We start from the raw sequence: 12397 nt of genomic DNA, 5'->3' as shown, positions 1-12397 counted from the left end.
ATATATATTAGCTATTCTATAAATATTTTAAAGAATTTAGTAAATATTATGGCTAGACATTAACTGTCCCAGTAGAATGAAGTAAATTGCTCATATTAGTGATTCCTATTTGTTTGTTTCCTCTATTTAGTGGTGATGAGTTCCTCAACTTTCTTCTGAAATTAAACAAACAGTGTGGCCATTTAATAACAGCAGTACAGAATATCATTTCTGAGTTGCCTGTAAATTCCCACAAGGTATTCTATAAAAGTTGTTAAGTGAAGAAAAGTATGAATACTGAAGAACATTCCAGATAAGTTAATGACAATTCAATAAACAGTTATCTGGTAAAATTGTATCTTTCTTCTACAATGTCACATAAAATCTAAATAGGTCAATTTGTTTAATATTACTTTTACTATATCTTTTATTTTTAATTAATTGAAAAACTCTGTGTTCCAGCTCTCAGGAAAAGGAAAATGAGTCAGACCAAAAATTAAACTGATCTGTGTATTAAACTTAACATTTGTTCTTAAAGGGAATTTAGTTGTTTAAAATACAAAGTGACAGGAGACCCAAGTGAAGGTTGGAACAAAACAATGTGTTGAGTGTTATTAAAAACCATATCAATGTAAGGTTTTTTAATGAAGGAAAATTTAAATAGAGAAAGTGTAAGTGGCCTGTAAAAGCAAACTTTTTTGTAGAGTTTTTCATGTGGTTTGGTTTTAGCTATTTGTTTAAAAAATTTTTAATGCACTTGTTTTCCTCTGATTTTTTATAGAATACTAATCTAGGAGTCCTATCATTCTTAAAATCTTCATGAATTTATTTATTCACCATAAATATTATTACTGCTAAATATTAGTCTCCATAAAGTCATATATACATAATCTTAGTAAATGTATTCAGGAAACTAAGATTTGACTGTTTATAAAATCACGAAGTTCTTTTTGGTATCAGAATTTATTCTGAACAAAAAATGCTTTTCAGTTACATAATTTAAAGAGTGAGAAAACTGTATCATTTTTGTAGATACAAAGTTGTAAAAAGTTGTTTCCCATTTTTTAAAATGTAACTTTTGAAAATATTCACAGTTAGTACTAGAATGGTCTTCTCCCCGGAATTTTACTTCCGTTTGTGAAGAACTGGTTAGTAATGTTGAAGATTTGAGTGAAGAGGTCTGCAAACTAAAAGACTTAATTCAGAAGGTATACATTTAACATTTAAAAAGGGGGAAATGATGTACAGCATAATATGTTAGACGATGAAGCAATTCTGACAAAAGCAACTTGCTTCCCCTAGACAAGTGGGAAAAGAATAGTTTCCAAAGGAAGACATAAAGATAAAAAACAAACTTTGTGGGTCATTATAGAAATGCAGACTAAAAGAATAAGATCTATCCTTTTTCATCTTTTAAATTAGCAAGGGAGAACGTTGGTGATTCACCAAGCTGACACTTTCATGTGAGACTGGTGTCTCAACTCCTTTCAAAAATAGTTTGGCAAGATGTGCCAAGGACCATAAAAATATGTGCATCTTTCAGTAGCTTAATGATTCCAAAAGTGTTACGTACCAGAAGTATCGTGTGCCAGGAGAATGATTTAATAAATTATGGTACAACCACTTGTTACAATGATACGTAGCCAGTCAGAAAAACAATGAAAATCAAATATTTATGAAGTTATAGATATCATAAAGAAATGAAGTTGTATTTGTAGAATTTATTTACATATAAATATGCAGATGAAAAATTATGAAAACGACAGGTTTATCAGCTCTGTTAATGATACAGGTTTTTAGATGAAATATTCTATTTTCTAGAGTTTCTTAAAGAGTGTGGGCCTTTTTGGTTGTTTTTTCTGTACTCATAGAAGTGTACATCTGGATTTAAGGACAGATGATTTTCCCTCGTTTAAGAAAATTGGCTGTAACAAAATCCATGTTGCTAAAATAGGAAACTCTGTTGAAGATAATAAAAAAAGGAAAACATTTTCATTTGACTAAATAACTCACTTGTGAGTTCTCCAAGTCTATTTAATAAATATACTTGGCATCTGTAAACTTTTTGTGAAATAGCTGAAGTGAATGTCAGATTATGCATTAAATTTGTATAACTTCAACCCATAAGCCGCTTGATATTTTTGTTAATATTTTATCAAGAAAAGTTCTTCTCAAAATCAACTTTATACATGTTCCAAGTAATTTGTCATTCTAGCTATTAACATATGTTCGATTAAAAGGAGTCTTTTTAAAAAGTGAACAGAAATTGTAAAGCAAGTTTTACAAAATAGTAGGGGAATAAATAAAGATAAAATGGGGCAAATGAGTAATAGATCTCAAAATTCTGGTAGAAGATACCTCCCTTCTAGAGAAAGAGGCATCTTAGAAGTTGTATTATCTTTGACATTTATTCATCCACAGGAGTGAGGGTGCCTGCTGTATGTCAGACAACCATGCTACACATCAGTCTTCTAATTATTCTACTTCCACTTTTGTGTTCCTTTAATCCACAACCACTCCTCAAACAAACTTTCTCATACAAAAGTCTGATTTTCTACTTTCTGAACTTGTTGATAACATGAGGACTATAGCACTGCTCGTCTTCACTACCTTCATCATCTCCAAGAAGTGAAGGAAAATGGTATTGATTTGACTTAGGATAATATCTTTCATGAGGATCCAGGGGAAATTTGGAAGGATTTGTGTAAAGATACTTCCTGCAAAGCATCATCCTTTAATGTTTAGAGTAGGAAACTCTCCCAGGACATCTTTGCCTCAGGATTGGTAATTATTTGGTTTCTCTAAGATGAACTAAAAACATTTGGGGACGGGGAGGAAGACTGAGATGAAGCTAAAGAGAGAGGACAGGTTTTTCCTAAAAGAATGAAATAAAGAAACACTGCTCTAGGGGTGACTTTGACTCTAAAACATAAACGATTTGATCAGGTACCCTAATATTTATTTTAATAACATATACCTATAAGGAGAAATTTTAGCTTTCTTTAGCTAATGGAAAGTCTTTTTTCTGTGGCCTTCTCTACCTTGAATTTATACATTTCTGTATAAGAACCAGCCTCGAAAACACATTTACTGATTTATAATAATTGCAGATATAGTTCTTTGGTCAGGAAAGTCTTAATTTTAGAACAAGCTATTGCAGTGGTTTTTCTGGATTAGTCTTCAGTAGTAATCACCATAGTGAGACTTGATTGAGAGAACTGTGAAGGCTTCCAGATTTGGGAGTATGCTATTATCTGATATTTCAGTTTACCAATAATAACTGAAGCAAATTAAAAAACATATGAGTTACCATCAATAAGTGTATGGAGGTAACAAAGAGGGAGGGTAGGAGAGGTCAAGGCTAGACTTTAACACCACATCACTCTCTTTCAAAGCAACACACTGACAGGCTCCTGTCAGAAAGGGTCATTCTAAGTAATTGGTTAATAAAAGGAATGGCTGTCTCAGGATTCAGTAAATGGAGCATCAGTGTCAAAAAGGAATCTGTTACTGAATGAAGCCATTTGGAAGTTAGGCCAAGAATACAGTATTAATGAGATTGGCATTGAAGTCTGTTTTCTGCTGTAAATTTAAAATTAATTTTGCAGGCTTTTTAAATTAAATATTTACACTGTAGATTTTAGAAGTAGTTATTCTTGCTAATGTTGAAAATATTTATGTCACCACTCCAGCCCAGGATGTTTCTAGTATATATCACTCTATAAATGTGCCTGATTCTTTTTATCTTTTGAGGATCTTTTGGCTTTTACTCATTCTCCCTCTTCTGCCCCTCCCCCATCAACTATCTTCTCTCTCTCTCTCTCTCTCTCTCTCTCTCTCTCTCTCATACACACAATGTACACACACAAGTTGGGGGGCCTTCTGTAGCAACAGAGTTCAGTGTATAAGTATTTATAAACTTACTGAGCCTGTACTTTAATTGCTGAGAAGCGCTAAAAGATCCACTTAGGTTTTTGTTAGTATTTGTTCCTGCAATTATATTTAAATAAATGATTAAACTTCTGGCAGTTGCATCAAACCTTTGAGTTTTTGTTAAATTTAATGTTTTGTAGGTATAAGAATGGCTCACTTTTTTCAAGAAATCATTTGATATTTAATGTTGAAGGGAAAAATAACAACTGTCATTGCTTGTAGGTAGCAATAAAGACTTTAACGTTCAAGGAACTTTAGCTCCTGATACAAAAACATGATTTTGAAATGTAATAATCTATGAAAGTATTCTTAATGTGAAACTAATAATTTACTATAATGGGATCCTGGGGAAAAGCGACTGTTTTTTGAGACATTTAAGTGTTCACTTTAAATCTTGCATGAGAATCTTGCTTTGGCTGCTTCTACATCAGCTGAATTAACGTGGATATTTTTAAAAATCAAAGATACTTTTATTTTCAGTGTACTTTACATTAACTCTTTTCATTTTCTCATACTAAATATTAGTTGCAAAATGACCGAGAAAATGATCCAACTCATATACCATTAATGGAAGAAGTATCTACATGGAACAGTAGAATTTTGAAGAGGACGGCTGTTACAGTGTGCGGATTTGGGTTTCTTCTTTTCATTTGCAAGCTGACTTTCCAGAGAAAATAACCCTAATATTGTGTTTTGAGTAATATCTTATTCAAATTACCTACAAATGTTGCTTTTAACTATTTGTGGCACAGCATAACTACATTCTTTGCTGATACTCCATAGGAGAAATTATAATAGCATAGAACAGAAAGTTTCCTTAGAAAGTGGTTTGTCAGTTTGAGTTAAAAATGTAATTTGTTGTATTTTTATGTTAATTTTGGTCAAGCAGTAAATTATGTGATTCATAAGTTTAGCACTATGATTCTAAATCACATTCAAAATAAAAGTTTTATCTAATATTATTTGACACTTAAAAAACAGTGTGTTCCTGACTCTCTTAACTACAGAGAACAAAATTGATGGTTGTTACCAGAGGGGAGGTGGGTGGGGGATGGGCAAAATAGGGGATGCGGATTAAAGAGTACACTTACCATGATGAAAAAACTAAAACAAAAAAAGAAAAGTGTGTTCCACTGTCACAGTGAATCTTACAGAATGTGTAAAATGTTCATAAATAAGTCCCTTTCTTTTAGTCCTTATTTTTCCCTTCCATTATTATGTAATAAGGAATTTCTTAATTTTTTAGTTCTGTAACATTAGGAAATTAATGACTTTGAAACTATTTCAGAGCATGCAAAGAATAAAGATAAAATGAACAATTTTTGAATTATGGATTAAAAACCTAGGGAAAATATCTAAAATGTAAATTTAAAAAAATTTAGGGGTGCCTGTGTGGCTCAGTAGGTTGAGAGTACGACTCTTGATTTCAGCTCAGATCATGATCCCAGGGTCCTCAGACTGAGCCCCGCATAAGATTCTTTCTCCCTCTCCCTCTGGCCCTCTCCCCTGCTCGTGCACTCTCTCTCTAAAAAAAATTAATTGAAAAAATAAAAAATTTTAGACAATAGTGTAGAAAGTACACAGTACATTAAAATTTTTTATGTACTGTACCTATGGGAACTGTAACAGGTACTATGTGTAACATTCTTGAAGATGTTATGACAGTGAGTGGCATGTGGCATGTGATGTCTATCAATCTAAAAAGTAATACATGATTATGTGGGGTTTTTTCCCAAACCAAATGATGATACTCAGATTTTAAAAGTGAAGGTAAAAAAGGGCAGGCCTGATTTCACAGGGAACGTGGCAGTTAAATATTGCTTGACTTAGTGGATCTACAACAACAGATGCAGTGGATCTACAAAAAAATTGTAGAAAAGAAGAATATAATTAGTGGTAATTTCTGCTCTTTGTTATACCAGAGCAGCAAGACTCGAATAATTCCTTTTCTGAGAATACACTCAACCATATATCACTGGAAGGAACTGGTATCTGACATTTTTACCAAAGTGCCATAGCAAGACATTTTTTTTTTATGATATCCCTCAATTTAAGTGGGTTCAAGACCAGAATTGGGGTAGGAGAAGAGGTCCTTCTTCTAACACAGATCATGTTTCACTCCTAGCACGTTTCTTTTTTTTTTAATATGAAATTTATTGTCAAATTGGTTTCCATACGACACCCAGTGCTTATCCCAACAGGTGCCTTCCTCAGTGCCCATCACCCACCCTCCCTTCCCTCCCAACCCCCCCCCCCCCCACCAACCCTCAGTTTATTCTCAGTTTTTAAGAGTCTCTGATGGTTTGGCTGTCTCCCTCTCTTTTTTTTTTTCTTCCCCTCCCTCACGGTCTTCTGTTAAGTTTCTCAGGATCCACATAAGAGTGAAAACATATGGTATCTGTCTTTCTCTGTAGGACTTATTTTTCTTAGCATAACACTCTCCAGTTCCATCCACGTTGCTACAAAAGGCCATATTTCATTCTTTCTCATTGCCAAGTAGTATTCCATTATGTATATAAACCACAATTTCTCTGGAAAACAGTGTGGAGGTTCCTCAAAAAATTAAAAATAGATCTGCCCAATGACCCAGCAATAGCACTGCTAGGAATTTACCCAAGGGATACAGGAGTGCTGATGCATAGGGGCACTTGTACCCCAATGTTTATAGCAGCACTTTCAATAATAGCCAAATTATGGAAAGAGCCTAATGTCCATCAACTGATGAATGGATAAAGAAATTGTGGTTTACCCCTAGCACATTTCTTAGGCAAATAGAAGGTGTTTAATACATGTTAGTTTCTTTTAAAAAGAAATGACTATCTGATTATTTAACAATAGTCTTTCACCTCAGTTCATCTTTAAAGATGATCATATCTCTTCTTTTGGCCGAATAGGTCACTATTTTTTTTCTTCTAATCAAACCAAACTATATGTATGTCAAATATTAGGATAAACTATGAAAATTCAAATTGATAAAATATTTTATTTCCAAAATTATTAGCAAATTCCTTAAAATAGTGATCTGCTGTAATGTACTTTATGATTAACTATTCAGGGGAAAGAAATACTGTAAAGTCCATTGTATCTGCATATTCTAAGTATATTTTTACTTCCTTGACAAATACAGTATAATTTTCAGATTGCAGGCTAAAAATTAATAGGACCTTTTTGTGATTAAATTGTTCATGCATAAAGTATCAATAGAATACATAAGATTTTCCTCATTGTTTAGAATAGGTAATTTTATCTAGAGTGTAAGTCTCTTCCTACTCTGTTTGACTTGATTACAGTCCTTTACCACAAGGGTAAACCTTTTGAAATATTCATTCTTTTACAAGATAGCACAAATCATTTTTCTTCTCTTCTTGAAACAAGTTCCACAGAGACCCCTCTAAAACCACAGATATAAATGTAAACCAAGTTTTAATTCTATGCAAATGAAAGTAATAAAACTTTATTTTTTTATTAACTGATAACTTAATTTTTAATTAGTTGGAATCAGAAAATGTTCCTACACCTTTGGAACTGACTTTGGAACACAAATAATGCCTCTGAAGCACCTCTTGGGATGCAGGTATCTTTCAAAAATGCGTACTTGCCACTCTCCTTAAGTGGAATGCTTAGTGCCATCTGGTAGCTCTATTCCATTTCCCTTGTACACTTACTTTTTCACTGAATAACTATTTTCTGGTTCTCTGTCCTCAAATTTCTAAGACCTCCTCCTCATCTCATTCTTAAATGGTGGACTTACTTCTTACTGCCCTGGGGAATAGAATCAGTTAAATAAGAACCTCCACACTGGATTTCCTAGACTTTCTTGTAAAGGGCTAGATAGTAAATATTTTAGTCTTTGTAGCCCATGTGGTCTATATCACAACTTCTTAATATAGCTATTGTAGTACAAAAGCACCTGTAGACTGTACATAAATGAATAGATGTGAGTGTGGTACAAAATTTTATTTACAAAAACAGGTAGTTGCCCAGATTTAGCCCCCCAACCTATATTTTGCCAACCTAGCCAAGGGTCACAGAGTTACAACTAGGAATTTTGGTGTGTGTGTGTGTGTGTGTGTGTGTGTGTGTGTGTGCGCGCTTTTAATTTTTATCCAGTCTGACAGCCTCTGCCTTTTGACTGGATTGTTTAATCCATTCATATTCACTTGTTACTATTGGTATATTATTGATGTATTGGGCAGAAATAACCATTTTACTTTTGTTTTCCATATGATTGATATAGAAAAACCTCTTTATTGATTTTTTTCACATTTTTGAGTTATTTTCTTAGTGGTTGATCTAGGGCTTACCATATATGTATTTAAGCTATAAGAATCTCTCCAGACTTATAACTAACTAAATTCCAGTGAGATATGGAAATGTTAATTCCTATATAGCTTTATTCTATTGTCTTCCATTTTTTATACTATTAATATTATGCATATTACATCTATATGTTACAAATCCAGCAGTATAGTGTTATAATTATTTTGTATAATTGTATGTCTATTGAAGAAAGAAAAATGATGAAGTTTATAGTTATAAAGTATGCTATATTTACATTTTTATTATTTCTAGTTTTCTTCATTTATTCCTGTGGGTTCAAGTTACTGTCTATTATTACTTCTTACTCCAGTACAGCTCTGCTCCCACTCACCTCCTTTGTGCTATTGTTTTCAAATATGATGCATTCTATCAGTGATAAGCCCAACAATACAATTATATACATATTCCTTTACATAGGTTCTTTGTAAACCATAAGGAGAAGAAAGATACATTTATATTGTCTTTTTTAATTACATAATTACTTTTACCCCTGATTTTTGTTTTTTGTGTATATGGATTTAGATTTCCATGTGTGTGTGCTTGCTTCTAATCTGAAGAATTTTATTCAATATTTCTTTATAAAGCTGGCCTGCTAGCAGTTAATCCTCTTAAACTTTTGTTTATCTGGACATGTCTTTGTTTTGCCTTCATTTTTGAAATAAAGTTTTGCTAGATATGAGATTCTAGGTTGATAGAGTTTTGTTTGTTTGTTTTGTTTTGTTTCAGTACTCTGAATATGCTGTCCCACTACTTCCTAGTCTCCATGTTTTCTATGAGAAGTTGGCTGTTTCCTTATTGGGGTTTCTTGTAAGTGACAAGTCCTACTGCTCCTTTCAAGACTTCCTCTCTTTAAAATAAAATAAAGGAGCACCTGGATGGCTCAGTTGGTCAAGCGTCCGACTTCAACTTAGGTCATGATCTCATGGCTTCATGGGTTTGAGCCCCACATCAGGCTCTGTGCTGACAGCTCAGAGCCTGGAGCCTGTTTTAGATTCTGTGTGTCCCTCTCTATGCCCCACCCCTGCTCACATTCTGTCTCACAAATAAGTAAACATTAATTTTTTTTTATTTTTTATTAAAGAATTTTTTAATTTAATTTTTTTATTAAAAATGTTTTTAATGTTTATTTTTGAAAGAGGGAGAGAGAGACAGAGCACAAGCAGGGGAGGGTCAGAGAGAGAGGGAGACAGAATCCAAAGCAGGCTCCAGACTCAGCCATAAGCACAGAGCCCGACAGAGCTCCAACCCACAAACTGAGAACATGGCCTGAGCTGAAGTCGTAAGCTTGACCGACTGAGCCACCCAGATGCCCCTAAATAAAATTATATTTTAAAAAAAGAAGACTTCATCTCTTGTGTTTGGCTTTCAGCATTCTTATGGGTGTGGATCTCTTTATCTTTCCTACTTGGAACATACTTCATGGATGTATAGATTAATGTTTTTCATCAAATGTGGGAAGTTTTCAGCCATTATTTCTTGGAAGCCCTTTTCTATTCCTTTCTCTTTGTCCTCAGTTTCTGGTATACAATGTTTCAGTTTCTGAAATATAATGGTATTTCCATTGTATTGGTGGACCCAAAAGTGTCCCACATTTTTCTGTTCACTTTTGTTCATTCCATTTTTTCCTCTCAACGTCTGTCCATGTATCTTTAAGGATTCTTCTGCCAATTCAGATTCACTACTGAGCCACTATAATGAATTTCAGTTACTTTTCAAATTTTCAACTTCAGAATTTGATTTCTCTTTATTGATCTTCTCTATGATGAGACATTTTGTTCAGGCCTTCCTTTGCTTCTTTAAGCCTGGTCTTCTTTAGTTCTTTGAACATATTTGTAATGGCTTCTTTAAAGACTTTACCAAATATGACATCTAGTCCCTCTCACCGTTTCTATTGCCTGCTCTTTTTCTTGTGTATGGGTCACACTTTCCTGTTTCTTTGGAGGTCTTACAATTTTTTGTTAAAAACTGAATATTTTAGATAATATAGTAGTTCTGGAAAAGTGATTCCTCTCTCTTTCCCCCACCCCCCCACCTCCAGGAATTTTTGTTACTGTTTCCTTGTTGATTTGTTTAGTGACCTGGCTGAACTAGTGTAGTGAAGTTTGTTTCCACAAAGTGTGAAACTCCTGATGTTGCTCTTCAGAGAGTATATAGTCGTGGGAATGTGTACAGTCATCCAGAGATGACAGTGGTTTTATCAGGGACCTTTTTAATGGTCTCTTTTCCTGATTATTCTGATAAGCTATCTGCCACATTTGGTATTACAACGAGCCCACTGGTTACTAATCCACTAATTACTGTTTGATTGCTCTAGTGTGTATGGCATGCCCCAAGGCATGAATTGCCCAGCAATCTGATAGAATTAAATTTGGACAGTGGCAGTTGTTGGGTTTTTTTGTTTTTGTTTTTGTTTTTTTAATGTTTATTTATTTTTGAGTGAGAGACAGCATGTGAGCAGGGGAGGAGCAGAGAGAGAAGGAGACAAAGAATCTGAAGCAGGCTCCAGGCTCTGAGGTGTCAGCACAGAGCCCAAGGCAGGGCTCCAACTCATGAACTGTGAGATCATGACCTGAGCCTAAGTGGACACTTAACCAACTGAGCCACTGGCACCCCTGGACAGGGGCAGTTTTTGAAGTCAGATTTTGAGGTTTATTCTGACTAGGGGAGGGCCCTTTTTAGCTGTCTCTCCCGGGTTCTATCTGGTGAACTAGCTTGCCTACAGTTTAGCTTGTTGCTCCTACTTAAAAAGAGCTGTTGTCCTTGAGAGTGACCTTGGGCTTGATTTTCTCCACATTCTCTTTCAAATAAAGGCAGTTCCTTTGGGGACAAGTTTCAAGCTCTCCTTTCTTACGGACTGATGCTACCTCTTGGCAACATCTCTGAGCCACTACTCTGCTAGGTAGGGCAGTAGCGTCTGGACTTTTGGGTTTGATTCTCACAACTCTGCCCTATAAGTGAGCTGGCATGAAGGAGATCAGGGCCCAAGTATTCTGGCCTGCAATTTCCAGGATACGGTCATTATCCTGTGGGGCTCATAGGAAGGAGAACACCTTTGTCTCTATCACAGCAGAGTTGGAGGGCATAAGAAGTGCTGGTGGCTTGTCTTTTGGATGAGATATAGTAACTTTTATCTGGTAGCTGAGGGGAGAGGCAGCTCATCCTCTTGGCCACATTTTCCCTGAGGGTGACTTCTGCCCAGCTGAGCTGACTGGGGGCTGCAAGGGGCAGGTGGAAAGGGAGAGAATGGGTCATGATTTAATGTTCTTACTGAGTTTTTGTAGATTTCCTTGAGTAAATGTTTCTTCATTGGTTCTGAGCCCTTAGGACTCTTTCCAGGGACTTTAAATAAAGGTTGTGTTTTTATAGCTTTCTCTAGCTTTGCTGGTTTCTCTGGGGAGTAATACAGCACTGCTTGCTCCTCACGCTGCCATCCTGGCAGTGACACTCCTGAACCAATATTTCTAGGGTATCTGCTATGTGCTTAGTATAGTGCTTGGCCCAGAAGGGTGTACAGGACTTTTTTAGGCCAGAAACATTAGCTAAGTACTTTTCATGTAAGCTTTACCTAGTTCTACGTTAATATCATAGGATGCTGAAAAATCTGAGAGCACCTCAAGTCTATTGGAGACAAAAGGGAAAGACTCACCAAGGTTTGACCATGATATATTAGGGCTAGATAAATGATGGGTAAATCAAGCTTGCACTCTCAATTTTGAAAGCTTTTCCTGTGGTAGGTATTTCAGCTAATGCCTAATTTAAATTAATTGTATTGAGTGAATATGGAAAACAATATTTAAAAGTCTCAAAGGGTATAACTCAGAAATTAAGCCAGCTACAGTTTCAAGCACCAGAAGCAAAACTGAGTTTTTGTTTCTTTTATGTGATGATTTTATAATGCCAACTTTTTTTTTTTTTAATGCTAACACGATGTGAACACTAATCTTTAAGAACATAGATAACCATGATGACTTCTGTTTTGCCCTCCAAGTCACTCTGTCACTGCTTAATAAATAATCATTTGTAGCTCTGTGGGGGTGGAAATAGGGTGGGGATTTTCTTTCTGGCACATCCACTAGTGAGTAATACATTTATTTCAAGTGCCAATAAAAATGTTATACTGGACTTATGTGACACATTTGTTAGTTATTAGAGAAACTAATTCTAA

The 12397-nt window shown here is 34.9% G+C and overlaps 1 protein-coding gene across 1 annotated transcript in view; it reads left to right on the top strand.

Annotated features, from left to right (window-relative positions):
• The window catches only part of ASZ1 (ankyrin repeat, SAM and basic leucine zipper domain containing 1), a 57984-nt gene extending 53103 nt beyond the window's left edge, over positions 1–4881 (top strand). Inside the window, exons 11-13 of the mRNA XM_042922871.1 lie at positions 131–236; positions 1074–1187; positions 4438–4881. Coding sequence (XP_042778805.1) covers positions 131–236; positions 1074–1187; positions 4438–4590 — 373 coding nt within the window. The 3' untranslated portion in view covers positions 4591–4881. The remainder of the gene's footprint in view (positions 1–130; positions 237–1073; positions 1188–4437) is intronic.
• The last annotated feature ends 7516 nt before the right edge of the window (positions 4882–12397 follow it).

Source organism: Panthera leo, chromosome A2 (assembly GCF_018350215.1).
Source record: "Panthera leo isolate Ple1 chromosome A2, P.leo_Ple1_pat1.1, whole genome shotgun sequence".
In the NCBI taxonomy this organism is placed as follows: domain Eukaryota; kingdom Metazoa; phylum Chordata; class Mammalia; order Carnivora; family Felidae; genus Panthera; species Panthera leo.
Note: the sequence above shows the minus strand (reverse complement) of the source record. Positions and strands in the feature narration are given on the sequence as shown.